The following is a 21,517-nucleotide window of genomic DNA, read 5'->3' as shown; positions in this document are numbered from 1 at the left end:
ATGAACAACGTAACGTAAGATGTTCCACTGGAATATTTAGCCCTTTTTTTTACCTCACAGTGCCACATTTTTCCCATTGGTAATGTTTGAAACTACAATTTTTTGTTAAATCCTTGCCATATCATCATTAGTCTCCTCTCCATTGAACTTCATGTCATTCTGGTTGTTTGGATGTAGCAGAACAGAAATAAGTTAGATTTAACTACAGAATACTCAGAGTTTAATTATAAAAACCCTGTATATAAACACCCCCCCCCCCCCCGTATACATAACAGACACAATTTTTTTTTTCTACATCATACATATTATGAAGTTGTCTCAAAGATCTATCTTCATATGATAAACAATGGCTTTCGCAGCCATAGTTAACGTTTTCCAGCTGTTCAACAGTCATGAGGAGAGCTTCCCCCCTCGCCGAGCGACCAGTGTTTTCAAAATTGAATTTTTCATTGGATTTTTCTAAGGGAAACTTTCAATTAAGATGGACCAATAGTTCGAGAAAACTGTTTATCGTCTGTATTTGCATTTTGATCTTGAATGAAAATAATTTTCCAATCTTTGTTTAAAAAAAACTCAGAAAATGTAACTAAAAATTTCAATGAAAATTTTAGCAACCCATACATATATGGAGGGAATTCTTCGCTTTCAAACTCAAAAAACAGTTCATACTCATCTCCATATAAATGGAACAGCAACTATAGTAAACATCAAGCGGAATTTCAGAATCATAACAGCAAAACACACACAAACGAATCAAGATTTAGACACCGTAAACAATAGATTTTGATATTTACAACTCTTAGTTTTCTATATATATATATATATATATGTGTGTGTATATGTAAGTCATATATAAACTCAACAAAAACTATATCATATGCTCTTGTAACTCAGTCGTTAAATTTACCACAATTTTATGAATCTATTGAATTAGTCCTCATGATCTGTTTGTAACAGTGACGACAAACCGGAACTGGTCTCTTGTGATAATGACCTTGGAGACGTATTCTCTTATCGATACAGCGAACGCAGAAAACATCTCCGCAACTCCAACAATGAAACTGCAAAAAGGAAAATATCCAAAACTGAAATATTTACACATTTCTAGCAAAATTGAAATACAGGGCCTCCATAATTAAAAGACCTTATTTTAAAGTAGCCTACAGGTGAAACCAGTCGTCAGAAAATTGTGAAATTTTGTGGAGGAAGTCATAAAGTGATGGGAATTTGTTTCAGGGGGTAAAAATTGGTTGCACACATGTTGCCACTAGAGGGCGTTTTATTAAGAAATGACACATTTAGACAAACGTTTACAATTTTAACAATTGTTACTGCAACAAAACATGTTCCACATGATGGCCATCATTTTCAGATACCATGTGAAATCGCAAGATGGTGTGTTCCACAACTGACCAAAGTGTGTGCAGGGAAATGTTCAGCAGGTGACGCGAAATGCTGCCTTTAAGGTCAGGTAAAGTTCTGGGATTGTCACACAACTTACCAGACATTTCAAATGTCCCCCCCCCCCCTAAAAGCCAAAAATCACATGGATTAAGGTCCAGGGATCAGGGAGGCCATAGATTAGGGAAGTGCCAGCTGATGACACATTCTTCTGTAAAATATGTTTTAAGAACATTTTTAACACACACACTGCAATGTGTGGAGGAACCTGGTCTTACATAAAGATTTTGTCTGCCAGACAGTGACGTCCTTGCAGAGCTGGAACAATTTCATTTCGTAACAGCAATGCATATCGCTTCCCAGTGAACAAACATGTCACTGAACCTGTAGAACGTAACTCTTCGTAGAAGTAGGGGCCGAGAATAAATGATGCAGTAAATCCACATCATACCATCACTTTTGGTGAATGCAACAGAACATCTAAGATAACAAGCGGATTTTCTGGTTCCCGAATTCGGCAGTTGTGAGCGTATTGACTGCACCATTCAAGTAAAAATGCACTTCGTATGTCCAGAGGATATTCCAAGGCCATTCTGAATCAACCTCAATGTGAGCTAGAAACTGCAGTGAGAACCGGAGTCGAGCGTCATAAGCATGTGGACGCAACCGCTGCACAAGTGAAAGTTTGTACGGATAATATCGGAGAATATTCTGCATGATCTTATAAACAGTTGAACGTGGCCTATATTCCAGTATTCCAAGGCCTGTGCGACATGCCTGACACTACTGTCATTCATCATTAAATTGTGTTTTCTATGCAAATTGGAGTGTATATACAAAATTTTCGATACATTATCAAACATTACAGATAGAACCTTACCTTCCGACTGGAATGATCGAATGGTGTTGAGCAGATGCATTCTCTGACATTTCTGAATGTCTTCCACTCCAGAGCAACTGATTCTACCTCGTCCAATAGCTGAGAGATAACAGATTTACCCAGAGTGTGATCAGGGGAATCTATTTTAAAAAAAGGGAAATGGAGGGGAAAAACTGTCAGAAATTTTTGACATGACATAAGCATTGATCATATGAATACAGTCAATGTTCGTCATAATGACCATTCCATTACAACGACCAGTAACCCTGGCACTCATAGACTCGATAAAAAAAGTTCACAAAAAAATTTTTTTTAATAAATTAAGACAAATTTCCATTCCTTGCCCCCCCCCCCCCCCCAAGGCAGGTTCTGCATTGACCCTGAGCAGAATATAATTCCATGTCAGTCTTTCCATGCAGAATAGAGAAATCACATCTACACACTGTTCATAAAACGTGTTTTCTTTCGTGTATGCTATCAGTGATTGATAATCTTGGATATATGAACTCTTAAAAACTTTATATTTAGCTTTATATAGCTTATATTTTCTTTCTGAAGATATTATTAAATATATCTTCTGTTTAAAAACTTCAAAATACAAAGCTGCTGACGAGAAAAATTGTGTTTACAGCAAGGCTGTTAATGGAATACAATAACAATTATACAGGAATTTCAGCAACCAAGGTCATGCCCCTGATAAATGATTGCCGATAAACGCTATAAACAAAGTCCCATTTTTTCCAATTGCTTAAATGCGGTCAACAAGACTTTTTTTACAGCTGCTCGATGGAAATGAACACAGCTGTCCTCTATGAGTGTTTTCCCTAATGACGACGGCAGTCATTGACGTCACGACAACGTGAAAGCTCGCGGAAAATTTAATTTTCAGCCAAAATCAGGAGAGATTTTAACAAATCAGAAGAGTAGGAGGAAGGATGAAAAATCTGGAGTCTCCCGCCTAAATCTGGAGAGTTGACAGGTCTGAACATATATTCATCATTTCAAACTATTTCCAGGGTGAAGAGAAACGCACAATGTCACTCTCTGCTGTTCATATGAAGCACGAAAGCCTGGATAACCAAGCAAAAATGAAGATGAAGTTTGGAAAAAAATTCATATTTTTCTATAAGGAATCAAACCAAAAACCTTTCACTGTCTGGGCGAGTGCTCTATCATTAAACTACAGAAGACAGACATTTCCCACCTTAATGGTAGAGCACTCAAATTTTTCTGAACACTATATTCATCTCAACTTGGTTATCCAGACTTTTGTACTTTGTGGTACATTTCAATGATGCTCTCATGGTATTTTCCTATAAAACGCTTAAATTTTTGGAAATTAATATTTTAACAAGGTTAATTCTCTAAGGCTGGGATTACACTATAAAAGTTTGATCAAAGATCTTTTACAAAACTTGAAGAAAAAAGCAATAAACCTATTGAATACATTTGCTTGAATGTAACCGATAGGTTAATTGCTTGCATTTTTCAAACTTTATGAAGAAACTTTTATAAAACTTTATAGTGTAATCCCGGTCTAATATGCAAAAATTCAATTCTGTCAACTGAAATGTTTCGCTGCTGAATATATTTCAATGATAAAATAAATAAACACACTGTTTCAAACAGGGAAAAAAATTCTAACCATCTGATGGTGTTGAATCGTGAAAATTTCCATTTGCATATCCAGAATCTGCAACATCGCCTTGACCAGAAGCACACTTAATCTTCAGCTTACATGCTAATTCATCTGCGAGTCCACTGTCACTCATAGCGGAATCTATATCTTTACTAGGGGTGTTGGGACGTCCCAATGCCGTGTTCATTTGATCAATCCTCTGCAAAACAGAAAGGATTTTTTTTTTCAACAGGAACAAAAAATAAAACAATCTGATTTGCTATAAAGGGTTACCATAGCTACCAACTTTTGAAAATGAAAATTATGGAGATTTTCTCGCTGACCTGTAATTTATATTAAAACCACTCCCTAATAAATACAAAAGGGATTTTTCCAAATAAAATAGGGATTTTACACACATGGAAACAAGACCGCAACTGGGGGGGGGGGGGAAGCAGGTAGGTCTCATGCTGCAGGCACTGGACCAGAGGAGGCGCAAATTTTGTTCTCAAACCTCTCCTTCAACATTACAAAGGAGCGCCAAAATGTGAACACTTGTCCCGGGTGACAAAGCATCTAGTTGTGGCCCTGCATGGAAGTTAAACCCTACGCAAAAAAACAAGTGAAATTGGAGACCAAAACTTCAATGCTGATCTGAAAAAAAAAATTGTGTTCAATCAGAAACGACGTGATCAAACATTCTATTGCATAGATTTTTTGTCCCACAAGAAATTCCTTAGGGATTGCTTTCAGAAGTGGGGATTCTTTTTAAATGAAGTAGAAAATTTTTAGGAACAATTAGGTATGTTTTGTGATTTTTGGTAAAAATTCGGGAGATTTAAGAACTTTTTGGGAGGTCGAGAAATGAAGCTAAAATTCGGGAGACTTGGCAGCTATGAGTTACAGAGGTACCATGAGTAAACAAATTTTCTTACTTGAAAAATAGACCATAGTACACAAATTCTGCTCAAAGAAAAATACCAATAAAACACTGCTCAACCAAGAACATTTATTTTTTCAATTTGCCAAAGAAGTTTTAACCGTTTTAGGGTACATCTTGGCTGACGATTCTAAAACTGGTGTTAGTTTTGCAGAATTATGTGCTTACCTTAAAATCACTGGAATATAAAATCTGTGTCGAGCAGTGCAATCATCGCACCTGAGTGGTGTGGTAGTAAGATGCTCGTCTACCACCATGAAAGTTGTGTCACGTTCCAGGTTTGAACTGGGAGAAGAATATAGATAACAAGATATCTTTCCTAATGAGTTTGAAGTGACCACTGATAGATTGTAGTTTCATTTCCAACCTAACTTGTTGACAGCAGTAAATTGCAGTATAGTGATATGGCAGAGTTAGTGTGTGGTAAAGTAGTAGCAGACCTGCCAACTTTGAGAATGCAAAAGTCTGCACAAATTCTGCAAGCATACTATAACTTCCTGTGCATAATCCACAGAGTAAAAGCCAAAATAAAGAATTAAATGTAAAATTAGCAAAATATGGGTACATTTTTATAAGGTAACAGACTGCATTTTCTCGGAAAATCATGCTTTTCTCAAGATTTCATTAAGGGGAGAATAAAATTTACTTATTACAGGACATTTTTTGTTCCCAAAGTAGCGAAATGCCAATGTGCAACTTATTGCAGTAAATTGCATGTTTGAAATATTCATGGGTATAAAATATTTATTCTAGAACTTTGACATTAAATATAATTAGATTATTTTATCTTTCATGTTAATTTTGATGCTCCATCACAATCATATTAAAAAAATAAAAATGAAAAATCTACACTTTAATAACTAACGCAAAAACAAAACTATACACAAGCTATATGGGACTAATTTTTATGCATTGCATTTGTTGTGGAAGATCCTCCTCGAAAAATCATTGTCAAACTTTTGTTCAAAACATGGTGCTTGTTGGTTAGATTTGACTATCAATAGATTTTCTAACGTTTCTTTTGCCATGGTTGACCTAAATTGAATGTGTCTTTGTTACATAACTAAATATTCTCTCACATTGAGCGCATTGCTGTGAGCTATTGTTAGGACAAGCAGCATCAAGCTCAACACTCTCTTGTATTTTAATGCACTATCATTACTTTCGAGTTCGCCTATCAATTTCCATTGAATGTCAGCTCGTTCTTCTTCGAGAATTTCATCTGGAATTTCTCATGCTGTAGATGGCAAAATTCAGACTGGATAATATTGTAGACCTCATCTTCACGTGAAATTTCAATTACTCTTATAAGTGACTAGCTATAATACCCGGCGCTGCCCGGGTTTTCTTCAATGAGGCTTTTTTGGATCACGCGATATCTCCCTCTCTTTTTCTTGAGGGACATACAAACCGTGTCCAAGTTAACTAATATGGCGACCTGAGCAATTCATGAAATAAACAAATATAGATTTACACAGAAACGTAGAAATAAATATATATTTTTCTTTTTTTAAGGAGCTCTAGGTATTTCGATCCCCCCCTGAACTTCAAGTTATCCATCTGTCTGTTCCAGCTTCCAAAAATCCTTAGTTAAAGCTGTGGAATTTTTTCGATGCACTTTTCACAGGCTCATAACTAATTTTAAAATATCTTAACCCACATGAATTTATGCAAATAAATATCAAAAGAGACAATAAGGAGACATTAATTTTCATACTTGAGAAGATATAAATGAAATCAATGATATTGCTCGAATATCCAACTCAAAAGTATAGGTTTGGCTAATTTCTTCATATTTAATCCCCTGGGCTTCGTATATCTCTAAGCGAACTGAATATTTCAAAAATCAAGAATTCAATACAATTTTTAAAATTATTGATGGGGTGGAAAATCCCACTAATTTCCGCATTTCTACAGTAAAATCGACAATTTTAGCACTGATTTCTATGAGGATCACCCTTTTCCTGACTCTCAAAGCGATGCTGATGATGATTATGATGTCTATTCAAAAAGCCTCATTAATGAGAGTATATTGAAAATGCGGCAAATCATTATAAAGGCATAAACTATTATACATATACTAACAGGATTAAAGAAGTGACAAACCGTTGTAAAGGCATATACACGTCTGAAACGCATTGCTAGGGAACCACGGTAACCAAAGTAAACGTTCGGAAAGTGATTGTTGAGGCCCAAAAACCATTGTTGCTGGACAGTTTTTTGCCCGTTTGGGGCATTTGCCCTGGGCTGACGAAATTTTAAAGTAGCCTATCGTTCAAGTCAGGTCCCATTTGGTATATATGCAAAATTTGGCGACGATCGATCTAAAATTGTATATTTGTATAGAGAAGACACACAGAGAGACAGAAAATCAATTTTATATATATAGATAAATATTTTTTCATAAAAAAATGTGCTTTTTAAAAAATGAAGATTATACAAGGATAATCCTGCCATGAAACATTTCTTGAAAACACCGATATTTTCAACCAGCCATTATATACTCAAAACATCATACAAAAAAAAAAAGATTCCGATTGACTTATGCAGGGCTATTGGCTGAGCATACAAGGAAAGCTTCCAAAGTCTGTTGTTTACGCTCACAGGTTTGTGTTGTTTATGTTCACAGGTTTGAACGGCTTTGAACACACTTCAAAATTTCATTACCATCTGGAAAAATATCACCATGAAGGTACCCTGGAGCTCAGCCGACATCTGAGATGCACTGTATGACGTTATCGCAAGTGCCCCTTATTCTGGTATTGCAATCAGTGTAAATTTTGATTATTCCCGTTTAAAAAAACCGCATTCAAAGATTTATATACCCGAATATTTTGATTATTTGATAGGAATTTTGATTATTTAAACCCAAAAAATAATTTGATTTTTTCATTTTTCTACGATTTTTCTCTCTTCATCAAACCCAACAATATGTAATTAAAATCCAGAAACCCTGTAAACATTAAAAAAATCCAGCATCATTGGATGAAATCTGTAGAGTTGGCAGGTCTGTAGTAGTGTAATCATAGCAACAAAATCAGGAAAATCCTAGCTCTACTCGTGGCATACAGTATTTTGCTGGAGAATAATATTTTTTTTCTCTCTTAAGAAATTTGTTTAAGGAAAAACACAGTCTTGAATGCAGCTCCCAGTTTCTCCTAAAATATTTTCAACGCACTTTGTGCATTTGATGCACCAAGTCATTATTGTAGTAAGTTTTGACTCACTTTTTCGAGCAGTAAGATGTGATCTTCCATACTGTAGATATGGTCTTTCGCCGCCACAAGCATATCACCAAGTGACTCATGAGGATGAACACCATTTTCGAAGCGGTTATACATGCCTCTCCAAAACCTTTTTAGAAAAATAATAAATGCACCGTTATGAGTTGATAACATTGGCTTATAATTCCCACACAGGAAGATGTTCATAGATCTCAGAAAGTTATACAGCATCGTCAGAACGCAACAATCTTATACATGCATATATTATTTATTTTTTCTAAGCAAACAACCATTTCAGAACAACTTATTTTTTCGAGTGGAGTAGCATGCATGCAAAATTACAAATATTTCGCATAAATTAACGACATACCTGTATGCTTGTGAAGATAGATTAGGCTTGATAGGTTCCTCCTTATCCCGCTTATATAAAGGGTTCAAGAACTCTGACAAGTGATTATGAAGATAACCCCATAATGAATAAGTACGTTCATTCAGCCTTTATGAGGAGAAATCATCGAAATAAATAATCAAACCGTATATCTTGCAAATGAATAAAAAACAGGTTTTTCTGATAGAATTTTGAGGGGAAAAAAAAGAAATTTGAACATACCTTAAATCAACACGATCTTTCTCACAGTTACCAATGAAGGTACCATATTGACAAGAATAAACATGGTCATGTACAGTAAGTAAAAACCTTTCATTAAACTGAAAGGTGCAGGGAAACTGTTCAGTCAGCTGCCAGACAGCATCTATGAACTGTGTGAAGACAGGTGCCATTTCTTTAGGATCACCCTGAACATGACCGCAACGATCCGTGAACTTATGACCAAAGCTCAGCCACTCTTTCTCAATGAGGGCCTGCCATGGAAAAAATAAAAAGCATGTATGTAAAATAAAATATCATTGTAAAATAAAATATCATTGTAAAATAACATATCACTATAAAATTTGCCTAATAGTGACAGAATAACATAACTTTGAAGAATGAGATTTAGGGAGATCTTCACATGGATACAAATTTCATATAAAAAAGTATCAAAATTATTTTTAAAAAACAAAGTAGGGATTTGGCCTCTTACAGAAAAAGTGGCATTATGCCAATCATCAATAATTAGTGTGAAGTCGCTAACAGTAGCCAAACACTAGGTTAAATTACTGTACCTGCCATTAAACTCAAGCCAAATCACACTAACACAAAAAACCACCGCGACCAAAAACAGGATATACAGACTAAACAGGATGCATGGACACACATATGATTCGACACACAGGACAACAACAGCAAGTCCTTTTTTCAAGTAAACTAACTCTATAGCAGTGGTTCTCAACTTGAGGTCATACGCCCCCCCCCCCCTTGAGGTCCTGGGATATCCTAAAGGGGAAAACGGGTGAAAATGAGATGAAAGAAGAGCCACAAGTGGTGAAGGTGCAACAGAGAGCTGGAAGAAATAAAGCTTTCAAGTGAAACATGGTGGGGGAACAGATTATTTTCAGAAAACAACAGAGCTGTCCATAGAACCAGGGCCCCATATTAGCCCTCAGCCCCATGTGGGCATGTCTTGGGACCACCCACCTTCTGGATCCGTGCATGGTTATGGGTTCCAAAAATTGATCTCTTACTTATAAAATTTTTGTTCATTCAATTAATTTAGTTTTGACTACATTCAATTCGATAAGTAGAACAGATCTCACTCTTGGATGATGGTAGGGGGGCCATAGACTGAAAAAGGTTATAAGAAACACTGCTCTATAGGAATAATGTTTTCCTTAAAAGTAGGGTTTTTTACTTTTTTTGCAATAAGAGTCAAATTCAAGAGATAAGAATTTTTTGGGAGTCCAAGAGATGAAGAATTAATTTTGGAGCATTGCCAGAAAATCGGGGAGACTTGGCAGCTGTGAAATAATGTAAAAAATGGCAATGTTTGGATGTTTATTACTGATAGAAATATACATCACCTGGAAACCAGTGATAGTCCTATAATAAGGATCTTGCAGCAAGGCAGCCAGAGAACATGTTTGAGCAGTCCTGTCCCAGCCATCTGAACAATGAACTAGAACACTTACGCCATCTTCAAGAGCCTGAAACCATAAATTTGTTTTATATGGCCACCATTTCAGGCACTCAAAACCTGAATTTATACACAAATAATCTGTTAATACCATAAGTTCAAAATTTTAAACTAATCACACCTTGGCTATAAAGTGAGCCGTCTCCATAATTGCCTTGATGTGCCGCAACCATCCACTGGATTCTAAGCCACCAAGAAAAGCACTCATGGAAGGCACCTTCAATTCACAGGCTATTTAAAAAAAAAAAAAAAAAAGACAATTAAAGAGAATTTAGTTTTGATATGAAAAAAAATTTATTTTGCAATGGCATCTAGTAAATACACAAGACATTTCACAGGAAAAAATATTGTTCTGAAATTTTCTTTGCCAATTTCATATAATTGAAATGGTGGATGTTTTAAACATTCCATTTATAAACAGAGCTTTTGCAACAGTGAGGATGCAAAGATAATGACATGATTCAAAATATAAGAACTGAGTCAACAACAAAATGTGAATAGTAAACATTGATTATAACCGCAGAAATTAGTGGAATATTTCAAAAGAATAAATTTATTTATTTATTTTTTTTTTAATTAAATTTCAAAATTTCATTGAAATCACTAAATAAAAAGAGTAATTGCAGTGAAAATCCTATACAACGATAATACTCTTTGGTCCAGATGCAATTTTTGTAGTTAATATACAATTTTAAAATTATATACTTCTTAAAATTAAAAACAGAGCGATAAGCAATCCATGAGCACAAAGGAAAAATGTAAGTTTCAGATTATGAAAGCTAGTATGTTGTTTATGAAGCTCTTTTGGTGAAGTGAAATGGCATCTAGTTAGCAGAACTCTTTCTTTAATCTTTTGTTTATATAGTTTTAGCTACTTTACCACACAACAACTCTAGTTATATATTGCCATACAGCAATTTCCAACCAGTGGAGTTGGGTGGGAAATGAAGGTTCCATCCATCAGTGATTGCCCTCAAGCTCGGTAGGTAGAGAACTTGTTTCTGAAGGTCTATTCCCTGACTCGAACCCGTGAACCTTGATGGTAACCTTCATAGTGGGAAGCCAATGAAGGTACTGAGACGAGCATCTTACCACTGTGCCACTCGGGCACTACATGGTTTTAGCTTGTAATCACTGTTTAAAGTATTCCTGAGCCTCTCTAATGCAGTGTGTTTGTGTTGTCAGGGTTGTGTTTTTTCATGTTTTTTCTGGTGTTTTTGTCATCCATCTGTCTTCCATATTTTGAAGTTAAGATGATAAATGTTTGAATTTTCATGCTATGTAAGTATCATGCTGTGGGTCTACCTGCTCCCTGCAGAGAAATTATTAAACTACTAAATGGGAGACTGGTTATCATTTGCCCCTCAAAGTTGGAAAACTGCAGAAAATCAACTTTGGTTGACCACTACTCTGTCTCCAAAAGTAGACTGCTGCTCATATGACTGCACGGCAGCTTCCTGAGTCTACTGTTTGACATGTGTTGAGAAAACAGAATGTGTTACAGGTCATTATTAACCATTCAGTTAATAAAAATAAAAAAAAATCAGATTTAAATCAAAATTAAACAATTTTTAATCTGATAAAAATCAGATTTTTTTTTATTTTTTCATACCCTGCATTATCTCAGTCAAAATTGTCCAGATATTATTAATTAAAACTAGTATCAATTTCTCAATCATCTAATTGAAAAGCTAAAACTTACTGTCTATAAGTTTTTGAAGACTTAGCCTCATGACATGAATATTTTCTATACCGAAGAATTGAAACTTTATATTTTCATAGAAATTTTCATTCTCGTAACCTTTTCCAGCAGCTCTGTTTGCCATGGCATTGATCTAAAATAAAGATTAATACATAAATATACAGTGGTAAGAACAAAAAAAAATAAAAATAAATCCTGAAGTATTGCCGAATCTTTGCAAATTTCTGTTACATTTTTTACGCACCCTTGGTCTTGTATCAACGACATACATGAATTTAGAATTTGGACTAGTTCTCAAGATACAATTTAAGAGCTGCTCATCTTCAACACAACGAGCACTGAATCCTGACAGAGGCTGACTGCAACGGCATATACAAGCCTAAAAGATACAAAAGAAAAAAAAAATAGTTGCATATTTTACAAATGACTGACGCAACACTACAGAATACATATTCGGGAAACTTATAAATGCATTTCAATTAAAAAAAGTCACTCAGTCATACGTACAAAGCAAATCAAATAAGTTTTTGCATAGACAAAGACCAGAGATGTGTTGAATGATGGAGCTAATCACACAACACTCACTCAAGGCATTTGAGGAATGAACATGAATTTTTGAGAATGCAAATGTGCTAGTTAAGAGCGAGTTTCTTGCCCTTTTTTGTTTGTGCGGTTATGTAGTTGGAAACCCCCCCCCCCTCGTTCCACAAAACAAAGGCATGGTGGTGAGGGCGATCCTATTTGTTTAATCAATGTTTAACTTTTTCTCTTTTTGGCATTGCATTTTCCTTCAGACACAACAATCATGCAGTGACGCCATTGTCAAGGACCTTATCATATATTGGATGCCTCCAAACATGGTCACATAGTTGGGATGTAGGAAGTTGGTTGGTCATACCAAGCAATAGGCTACCACCTACACCGTACTGACCCTGCTGTACAAAGAAGCTGGTAGCATAGTTACTGGCAATACACAAGGCAGAACAAAGGCCTCGAGAAGCCAAGGTGCATGAATACAAGGCAGGATCGAATGATTGTAGACAGGCCCAAATTGTTTTAACAGCATCATTTTCCATCATCCTGCAGAATGAAATTTTCACTACCTGTGTATGAACTTTACACGTATATAAGTTCAATAGAGTAAATTTCTTCAAAGTGCTTAGTTTCTTTGCTAAAGAGTATTTTTGAGATGAGCGAGACAAGAGTAATTTAACATTGTTCGGTTTAACATAATATTTTGGATGCCTGTTAGAATGTCAATGACATAAAATTTCTTCCATTGAATTCAAAAGTAAAAATGTTTTCATAAAAGCATGTTATTGTCTTTGAATTGTGTAGTGTTGTTAATCTGAAAAGAATTTATATTATACTTTGACTAAAATTTAAAATATGCTGCAGGTCCATTGCACAACTTTGGACTAACAACAAATCAATATACTTATATTGTATGAAAATTGAACATTGTTCAACATTACCATGTTTTTATGGAGGTAGGAAAGCACAGGAAATCTTCCTCTGCTACGGAATCGACTGCTACCAACCAAAATCGGAGTAGACACTGATGCTGGGACATACAGATATTTTGGATAAGTATCACAGATCTGTGAATTATAATGAGCATTTGTTAATACATATATAAATCAATTTTGAAAGGGGAAAAAGTTATATAAATAAGACACTTTTTCAAAGAAAAAATAGAGTAAACATTTCAAAGATAAATTCTTTTTTTCATTGCCAGGAGTCATTCAGACATCTCAGAGTCGTGCAATACATATTATAGTTTGCTATTACTCAAAATCTGCCCTGGATTTGGAAAAATCATTGTACAAAATATTTCCTTGTGCATTGTTGAATGCAGCCACCAATATCAGGATAAGTAGTTTCCCTTACTTTTATATCTCTCTTGTTGTTTTCATACTTTCGTTTCCAGATGGTTTCACTGCTTCTGATTATAACTAAAAGCCAAGGGTACTGCAGGGAATTCTGAAGTTAGCTGCAACTTCACTGCTATTCATGATAGAATTTTATATTAAAAAACATTGGGGTATTTTTTTCTATTATAAATTACATTTTGGTTTCTCAACCATTTTTTGATATGAAAACTTGACCAACAAACAAACAGCATTTATCAAGGAAGCAGTTATTTTCCGGATATTATGCTGAGGTGAACTCGGAAAGAAAAGTCATCGTGTCTCAGCCGAAACTCAGGCCCTCTTGCATACCGGGCAAGCATGCTACAATCTACACCACTGGAGACATGACCCTGCCTTCCTTATTTCACGCACTGTGGCGTGAGGCACTGAAGTAGAGGCATTAGTAGCCCCTCTTAACTTCAGGAAATGGCCCCCCGGGTGGGATGGTTTAGAGTTCAACTCAGCATAATATCCGGAAAATAACTGTTTCCTTGATATCTCGCGCTGAGAAAAAGCCATCTATCTCTCTCTAAACAGCATTTACTCATAACTACAAAAAGAATGTGGCTATGAATTCTTTTGCCTGCAGGAATTCTAATCAAAATTCTCGACCTGTGTATGTGCCCCAGCCCCTTCAACTTTTACCTTAACCTCAATATGATTTTATGCTCCTCTACTTCCTATTGTTTCATACACCTATGAGTAAGAATACCCATCATGATGATGGGTAGTAAGTCAATCATAAATTTCCTTTCACCTCAATTTCTTCCGACTCCGGAAGAAAGCCAGATTTATGTGAAAGAAAAAGAATCGGGGTGTTTACTTTTGGGGTTTTACTATCATTGTGGTTTGGCCTTTCAAACAGAGAAAAAAATACTTCAAGACAGAGAGATGAAAATTTTTTGATCGGCATACATAGGATAGAGCATTTCTCATCCTTTCTGAACCAGAGGACTAGTAAAATAACTGAACACACCTCAGTGGACCACTAAAATACAAAATATGGGATTAATTCAGGGAATGACAAACCCAAAAATAATTTAAGACATACACACCGTTATGAAATGAGAAAATTTTGTGTCATCCTTAGACATCAGTTTTCCAATATAATATAGAAAATTTTAGGCTTCAATATTGATTTTCTAGTCACTACGATGGCCTGGTGTTTGCCAAACCCTGGTCTAATTTTTTATTTGAACCTATATAAATATCAATATTTGTGGTATATATTTGACAAATTTGCATTTATTTATTAATATTATATTTTCAAGACTGTCTGAGGATCACCTATCCCCTTTTCAAAGACCCCCCCCCCCTCCAGTCCATGAACTGTACATTTAGAAACGCTGATATATATATATAGGAGATTGGAGTTTTTTTTTTAAAAAAAAAAGGTTTTCAGTAGAAAAAGTGTATCCATCTCATAATAAAGCTCTGCCATTGGTAATAATCAAGCAGCAGTTTACCTCATAATTACTGTTAATGGATGTAGACACCCACTGATCACATGGCACGCCCATTCTTGCATACTCAGACTGCAGGTCAAACTTATTCCATCCAAGCTGCTTCGGAAGATCTTCATTGGATGCAGTATAGCTGAAGCAATAAAGGTCTTCTATATGCACTGTGTGATAAAAAAAAATATGATTAAAAAAAAGAAAAATTTATTCCACAGGAAATTACAAGCGAAAGATTATATTACAATTTCTTGTGCAAATACTGTACATTTCAAGGCAAAAAAACAAACAAATGAAATGCAACTGCTATTAATGTAAATATATTTTAAAACAAAATGGCTTGAGAAAGATATTAACTAAAATCAATCTACTCACTTGGTTGAGATAGCTTCAATAGCGATGTGTATATATCGTGACTATCTCGTTCTTTTGGAATGACAAAAGTAACACAAAGGAAATTCTTGCACCGTATGTGCAGGGGAGAACCAGATGTGGAAATAGGCAACTTTATGACCGTAGCTATGTGCATATGCAAAACCTTTCGGTAGAAAAATGAAAAAAAAAAGTATAAACACATAGGACTAGAAAGTCAAATATATATTTGCATATAAATTTCAATACACAATACATTGAATATTGTAAAATCAATATCAAAACCTCAATAAATAAAAGATATGAAGTGAAGTAAGTACAATTATGCTTCATTAGTCACTCAATGCAGATAAGCAGAACATCTTACACAAACGCCACGATGGCTAAAGATGTTGCTGATATTTATCAACTGATAAAGAAAATAATATAATTTACAGTGAATTGCCCAGAGCAATAGTTTGAAAATAATGATCATAGGTTCAAATTAGAGTAACATCTCATTAGGCTATATTGCATATGTCAAGAGGGGTGGGGGGAAAACAGTATACTAAAAGCATGATATAACTGATGACTTCATTCAAGTTGTCCACACAGCAGCACCTGAGTGTAACAAGGTGTTCCGTTACACTCAGTTCTGTTCTGTTGTCATTTTCAAACAGAATACCTATCATTTATACAAGTTTGCAGTATCTCTATAATTCCTCTTTTCTTTTCAGCTTAAAACACATTTAAAATTTTATTGTGAAAATGATCTCTACTATTTTTAAGTGTCCTTCTGACATCTAGAAATAAATTTCCAACATGGAAAAAAATTACATAATGGAATAATCAGTGCGAGACACAAGTAACTTTTCTTCTAAAAACATGCGAGATTATTTCATTATATCTTATATGGCGATTTCCAGACTTAAAAAAAAAACCTGTAGTTTATTACGTGATAAACATTTCACACCAGAAAAAACACTCCATACAAATAAAAAGGGAAAACTGGGGATTTTTTAAATAAAAACATGTTTTTTCCTTTATTTTTAATGAAGCCTACTTGAATTTTTTGTGATCATCATATATCTCTACAGGAAAGAGGGATTAAAATTATTTTGCCAACTTATTAAAAAAGAAAGTACTGTCATACAAACATCGTATATATATATATGACATATATGTATCTCACATTTGTCATAATTAAAGTTTTTTTTTGGTATAGTTCATTTTAATGCACCATGATTTGCGATGGCAACTTATCTCCCTATATTTGAGGGATCATTAATTAAATCATTTTTTTTTGGCTATATATTCCAAATAGGCATTTATTTCAAGTAGACTGTAAATATGCTGGTGCCACTAGGGTTCCGAACTTTACCCTTACTCCCATTGACCCTTAAACCCTACTTCTATTGTAAATAGATGAGCATAGTAGTTTGCTGAATATCTTTCTTGTTATTTCGAATGATACAGGGAAGGGGGATTTTTTTTTTCTTGAGCAAAAAAAGAGTGTTTCCGATTCTTTGTGCAGTTTTAAGGGTTAAGATCAGGGGTGGGTTTTTATGGCAAAAAATTTAAAAACCAGGTAAAAATGGGAAAAATAGCAAAAATGAAAAAATATATACATAATTGAAAACTATTTTACATTATGGATGTTGTGTAATTATCAATCATTAAATCTACACAATTTTGATGGATAGAGTTTTCCACAATTTATTTTTTCCATATTTCTATTTATATGATTGAAGTCAATCAATAATATTAATAGTATTAATTGTGGGAGCTTTTGATTCAAGTGGTATGTATTTCGAGCCAAACTGATTAAGCATGATTTTTAACAAGATCATTTCCCTTAACAACAATAATGGGAAAATGCGACATACCAAAAAAAAACTCTTGGCTTTTCATTTTCAGTTGTCTTTTAGTGCGTAAACATATTTAAAGTTCCAAGGAGACCGATACAGTGGATCCTTCATGTAACATTTTTTTAAAAACTTTCATGAAAAATGTTATAAGCAGGAAAACACTGTAAAATCTTAATGAGAATGAGTTAGTGTTGAGACCATGAAAATAAATCGTACTAATCGGGAAAATGTTATAGGTGGGAACGTTATAAGTGGGATCAATTGTATTTTATGTCGAGGTAAACTTGGAAAGTAAAGCCATCTGGTCTTCACCGGGACTCAAACCCATGCCCTCCTGTGAACCAGGCAAGCATGTTACCATCTACACCACTTTAGACATGTCTCTGGCTTCCTTATTTGAAGCACTGTGGTGTGAGGAGCTGAATTATAAGCATTAGTAGCCTCTCTTAACTTCAGCAAATGACCCCTAGGTGGGACGGTTAAGATAGAAGCCTTTTTCTCAGCCCAATATTTAAGGAAAGATATTTTCTGGATTTTATGCCAAAATGAACGTGGTATATTCAAAGTTTGTTGAGCAGTTCTTATATGAAGAGGCAAATTCAAATTTTGGTTACAACCAAAATTTGAATTTGAAATTAATACGAGTATTAACTTGAGCAATAGGGTAAAGATTACAATACTGCAAAAAAAACCAGAATGCAAGGTTTTTGATTGCGTAATGCAAGGCTTTTACATTCTTTCATCCTGGCTGTAATAGCTTTAGTGCCATGCACACGGTCAAATATCCCACATTTTTCCTTCTCTTTTTATACTAGTGTTGAAATAGCAAGCTATTGTAATATTTGCGTCTAATTTGAGATACGCCAAACAAAAAAAAAATTTACAAAAACTTAACAAAGATTGAAAATTAAAACACTGTGAGCTTAGTCAATGATGGCGATCTATTTACATACTACCACTCCTAGCTCACTTTTACCTATCAAATACTTTGGCATGTAACATTGTGGCACTAACTTTACCCTAACCTGACTCACCAAAACTAATGAAAGGGAAAGAAATTTTCTATACTCTCACTTCTGTGATACAACTCATATTGATTCATATTGTTGGGTTTCATTAAGAAAAGACATGTATTATACAGGGTTTAAGCTGAATAAAAAATTCCTTTCCCAAAGAAGCAAAAATGGGCAAAAAACTTTAGCAAAATGCTACAACGCTAATGTAATGATTGATGGTTGGATGTCTACTCGTTTCGTACCTCCTGTACGTATTTTTGCGAAAGTGGTTACTACTTCTTTCGCATTCTATGATTTTCTTTCGCATTTTGCAAAAAATGTGACCATAGCTTAAACCCTGGTGTTTTTCAGAACATGCACAAGCAACTTGCTTGGCCAAAATGGTTTTTATTTATATTTATCTCTAACCTTTTTGTCCAATTGAAAGGAAAACATCTGATTGGAGAGGTAAAAAAAAATAGCTTTAAATATTTCGCCTTTGTGAAGTTAGTTAAGCTTTTCAGAGCTTACTTCATGGAACTAAAAGTTCAAATTTTGAATTCTTTTAATTTTTGCCACTGGCAAAAACTACTTTTGCTAGGGCGGTTTTATCCGTGGTTTTTAATGTAGTTTTTTCTACTATGGCAAAAACTTGCCAACCCTGGTTAAGATAATTAAATGTAAAAAGATTAATGTCTGTGCCCTTGATGTTAATCTGGCAAGGGATACCTGAAACACGTGGCATTGTTAAAATCATTGTGTAAATTGCAAAACTATACTTGCCCATGTTTCTTTCCTACCCTCAGGATCAACAAATATAAGATGGGTAGCTGTGAGATATAAAGTCCCCACTGAAGGTTTCTTTGTGTTAAAACGATCCAACATGCGCACATTCTCAACCTAAAGAAATAAAAACAGCTTTTATAATGAAAGTATATTTTTTGCAGTTTTCAAAGTACAGTAGAACTTCGGCAAATGAGTGACTTGGTTTGTAAGTGTTTTGATATGCAAGCAAAAATTTCATTGACAAACAAGCCATGATTTGCATTACGAGAGTAAATTTAGCATTTTGTTCATGTCAGGAGTCTTAAACCTTTAAGACATATTGCTGGCCAACTAAAACTTTCCAAGTCCATGGGCCAAGTCCATTTTCAAATCATACTGCGGTATCCTCGGTTTTTTGAACAGGTTCTTCAAATTACATTGAAAACGTATTTACTCTGAATTTATTTCTTTCATTTTAAATTTGAATTTATATTCATTTCAAATAACTTCCTTTCATTACATTAATTCTTTTTAATTACAGTAAAACCTGTTTACAATGGAATCTGTATTAAGAGGAAACCTGTCTTCAACGGAAAATCATGGTCCCTTGATTTCAATGCACATTAAAAAGCCTGGATTAAATGGATCCTGTCTAACATGGAAACGGAAAAGAAAATTGTACCCTTTGACAGAAAATTTCACACAAGCACTGTGAGTGTTTAGCGACTAATAGAGCAAAGGATCATACAAAATGTTAATGCTCCACCGAAATTTTTTACACAATCTATGCTTGCAAATGCAAGTTCTACATCCTCCACCCTTGGATTAGCAAAGATCTGTTTCTGTAGTTAATGCTGTGGTTTTGATAAGCAGTAAAGCAGTTGCTTTCTGACGTTGTAACAAAATTTTTCGGAAAAAGTCTTTTCCATTATTTCTAACATTAAGGCATTTTTTATAATTTCTGTAAATTCTATGTATACCTTTTGGATATACATACAAATTTGGCCTTTCGAAACATAGCCAATATGAAATCACAGGCGTCCAAAACTGTTTTAGTTCCAGGTTTATAAATTCATTATGATGTTGGCGCTTTTAAATGAATCTAATGCACAGTTTTACCACTGCGTTGAATCAGTAAAGTATCTCAGTTCTAAATACAGCAATACAGCTTCCAGTAGCTGGCTCTTTGATTCTTTTTTCGGAAATATAATCATTTTTCTATGTAAAGTAGCTATTCTACAAATGGTCAGTGAGCCACAGATAAAAGCTTGTAGGGCCACATGGGTTGAAAACCCCTGGTTTGCATGATCACAACTGAATCGATACGTCCTTCATTTCGCTCACACATGTACTGTGGGGTTGTGCATTAATCTTCAGCAAACAGAACAAATTTTTTCCTCCGATAGTTATGGGAAAACAATTTCCACATCGTGCGCTGCTTCAAGATCATTGATAAAGCCTGCAATGGGGTCACCAAGGAAACCCAAAATTCTCAGTTATTGGAAACATGATTTTTCCCAGATCTCTATTGAAAATTATTTAAAAGACAAAAACTGGCCGAAAGATAAAATAAACGGCTTCAAATTTGGATAAACGACAATTTACAGGAAGATGAGGTACTGAAGATCTTTTCATTTTACACCATGTACAAAACCAACACCAGCTGGTGTTGACACAACCCAGTCGAGTTCACAGGTGTCCCATCCATTTACGATTTGGTGAGCTCATTTCTGTGCCTGATACATGCAGATGGAAAAGAAAATCTCCTACAATGTCCACACTGATCAGTTTGATGCTCAGCATCTTGCATTCAAAGAAAGCGTGCTCTGAAAACATAGGCTAGTTTGTTTTCAATACATTTTGCAAAAGCTGAATCTTTCATTTTACTTGAAATGGTTCAGAAACGGAAGTGGAGATAGATGTGGAAAAATATTCTAAGGTGAACATGAATCAAACCGGGTTTTAATAGGAGCAGGTACTTCTGCGCCACATGAAGCAAATGGGACCATTTCGCATTGGCAGAAACATATAACTTTAATCACGCTATGCTTCTGTGTTTTCCTAACATGACCTATCATCTGTATGTCCATGTTTTTTCGACATTTTGCACAATAAAAAATTTGACAAATGCTAAAAGGAAGGAAAGGAAAAAGAAAACACAGCAAAAGTAATTTGACTCCTCCATAAGTAGTCTGCCAATCACAGCCAACTTAAAGTGCTGGCATGAGACATATTGCCCTCTGCAGGAAAACCGTTGAACCACTCCGCCTATTGGTGAGTGGATGGCATGTCACGCTGGGCGATTTATGTTGCGTGTGACACAGAAAACCT

The 21,517-nt window shown here is 34.9% G+C and overlaps 1 protein-coding gene across 1 annotated transcript in view; it reads right to left on the bottom strand.

Moving 5' to 3' along the window:
- Positions 1-291: 291 nt before the first annotated feature.
- The window catches only part of Mtmr6 (Myotubularin related protein 6), a 22,151-nt gene continuing 925 nt past the window's right edge, over positions 292-21,517 (bottom strand). Inside the window, exons 2-15 of the mRNA XM_089237679.1 lie at positions 19,205-19,321; positions 15,583-15,745; positions 15,217-15,374; positions 13,313-13,438; positions 12,082-12,216; positions 11,838-11,970; positions 10,257-10,366; positions 10,023-10,145; positions 8,674-8,924; positions 8,434-8,559; positions 8,067-8,193; positions 3,927-4,119; positions 2,282-2,421; positions 292-1,061 (exon numbers count right to left, since the gene is read on the bottom strand). Of these exons, the coding sequence (XP_089093805.1) occupies positions 915-1,061; positions 2,282-2,421; positions 3,927-4,119; positions 8,067-8,193; positions 8,434-8,559; positions 8,674-8,924; positions 10,023-10,145; positions 10,257-10,366; positions 11,838-11,970; positions 12,082-12,216; positions 13,313-13,438; positions 15,217-15,374; positions 15,583-15,745; positions 19,205-19,321 (2,049 nt within the window). The 3' untranslated portion in view covers positions 292-914. The remainder of the gene's footprint in view (positions 1,062-2,281; positions 2,422-3,926; positions 4,120-8,066; positions 8,194-8,433; positions 8,560-8,673; positions 8,925-10,022; positions 10,146-10,256; positions 10,367-11,837; positions 11,971-12,081; positions 12,217-13,312; positions 13,439-15,216; positions 15,375-15,582; positions 15,746-19,204; positions 19,322-21,517) is intronic.

This window comes from Pholcus phalangioides, unplaced genomic scaffold (assembly GCF_987345545.1).
Source record: "Pholcus phalangioides strain wild (caught in Gottingen) unplaced genomic scaffold, Ppha-v1.0 ptg000002l_1, whole genome shotgun sequence".
Taxonomy (NCBI): Eukaryota; Metazoa; Arthropoda; class Arachnida; order Araneae; family Pholcidae; genus Pholcus; species Pholcus phalangioides.
This window is presented reverse-complemented; position numbering and strand designations above follow the sequence as displayed.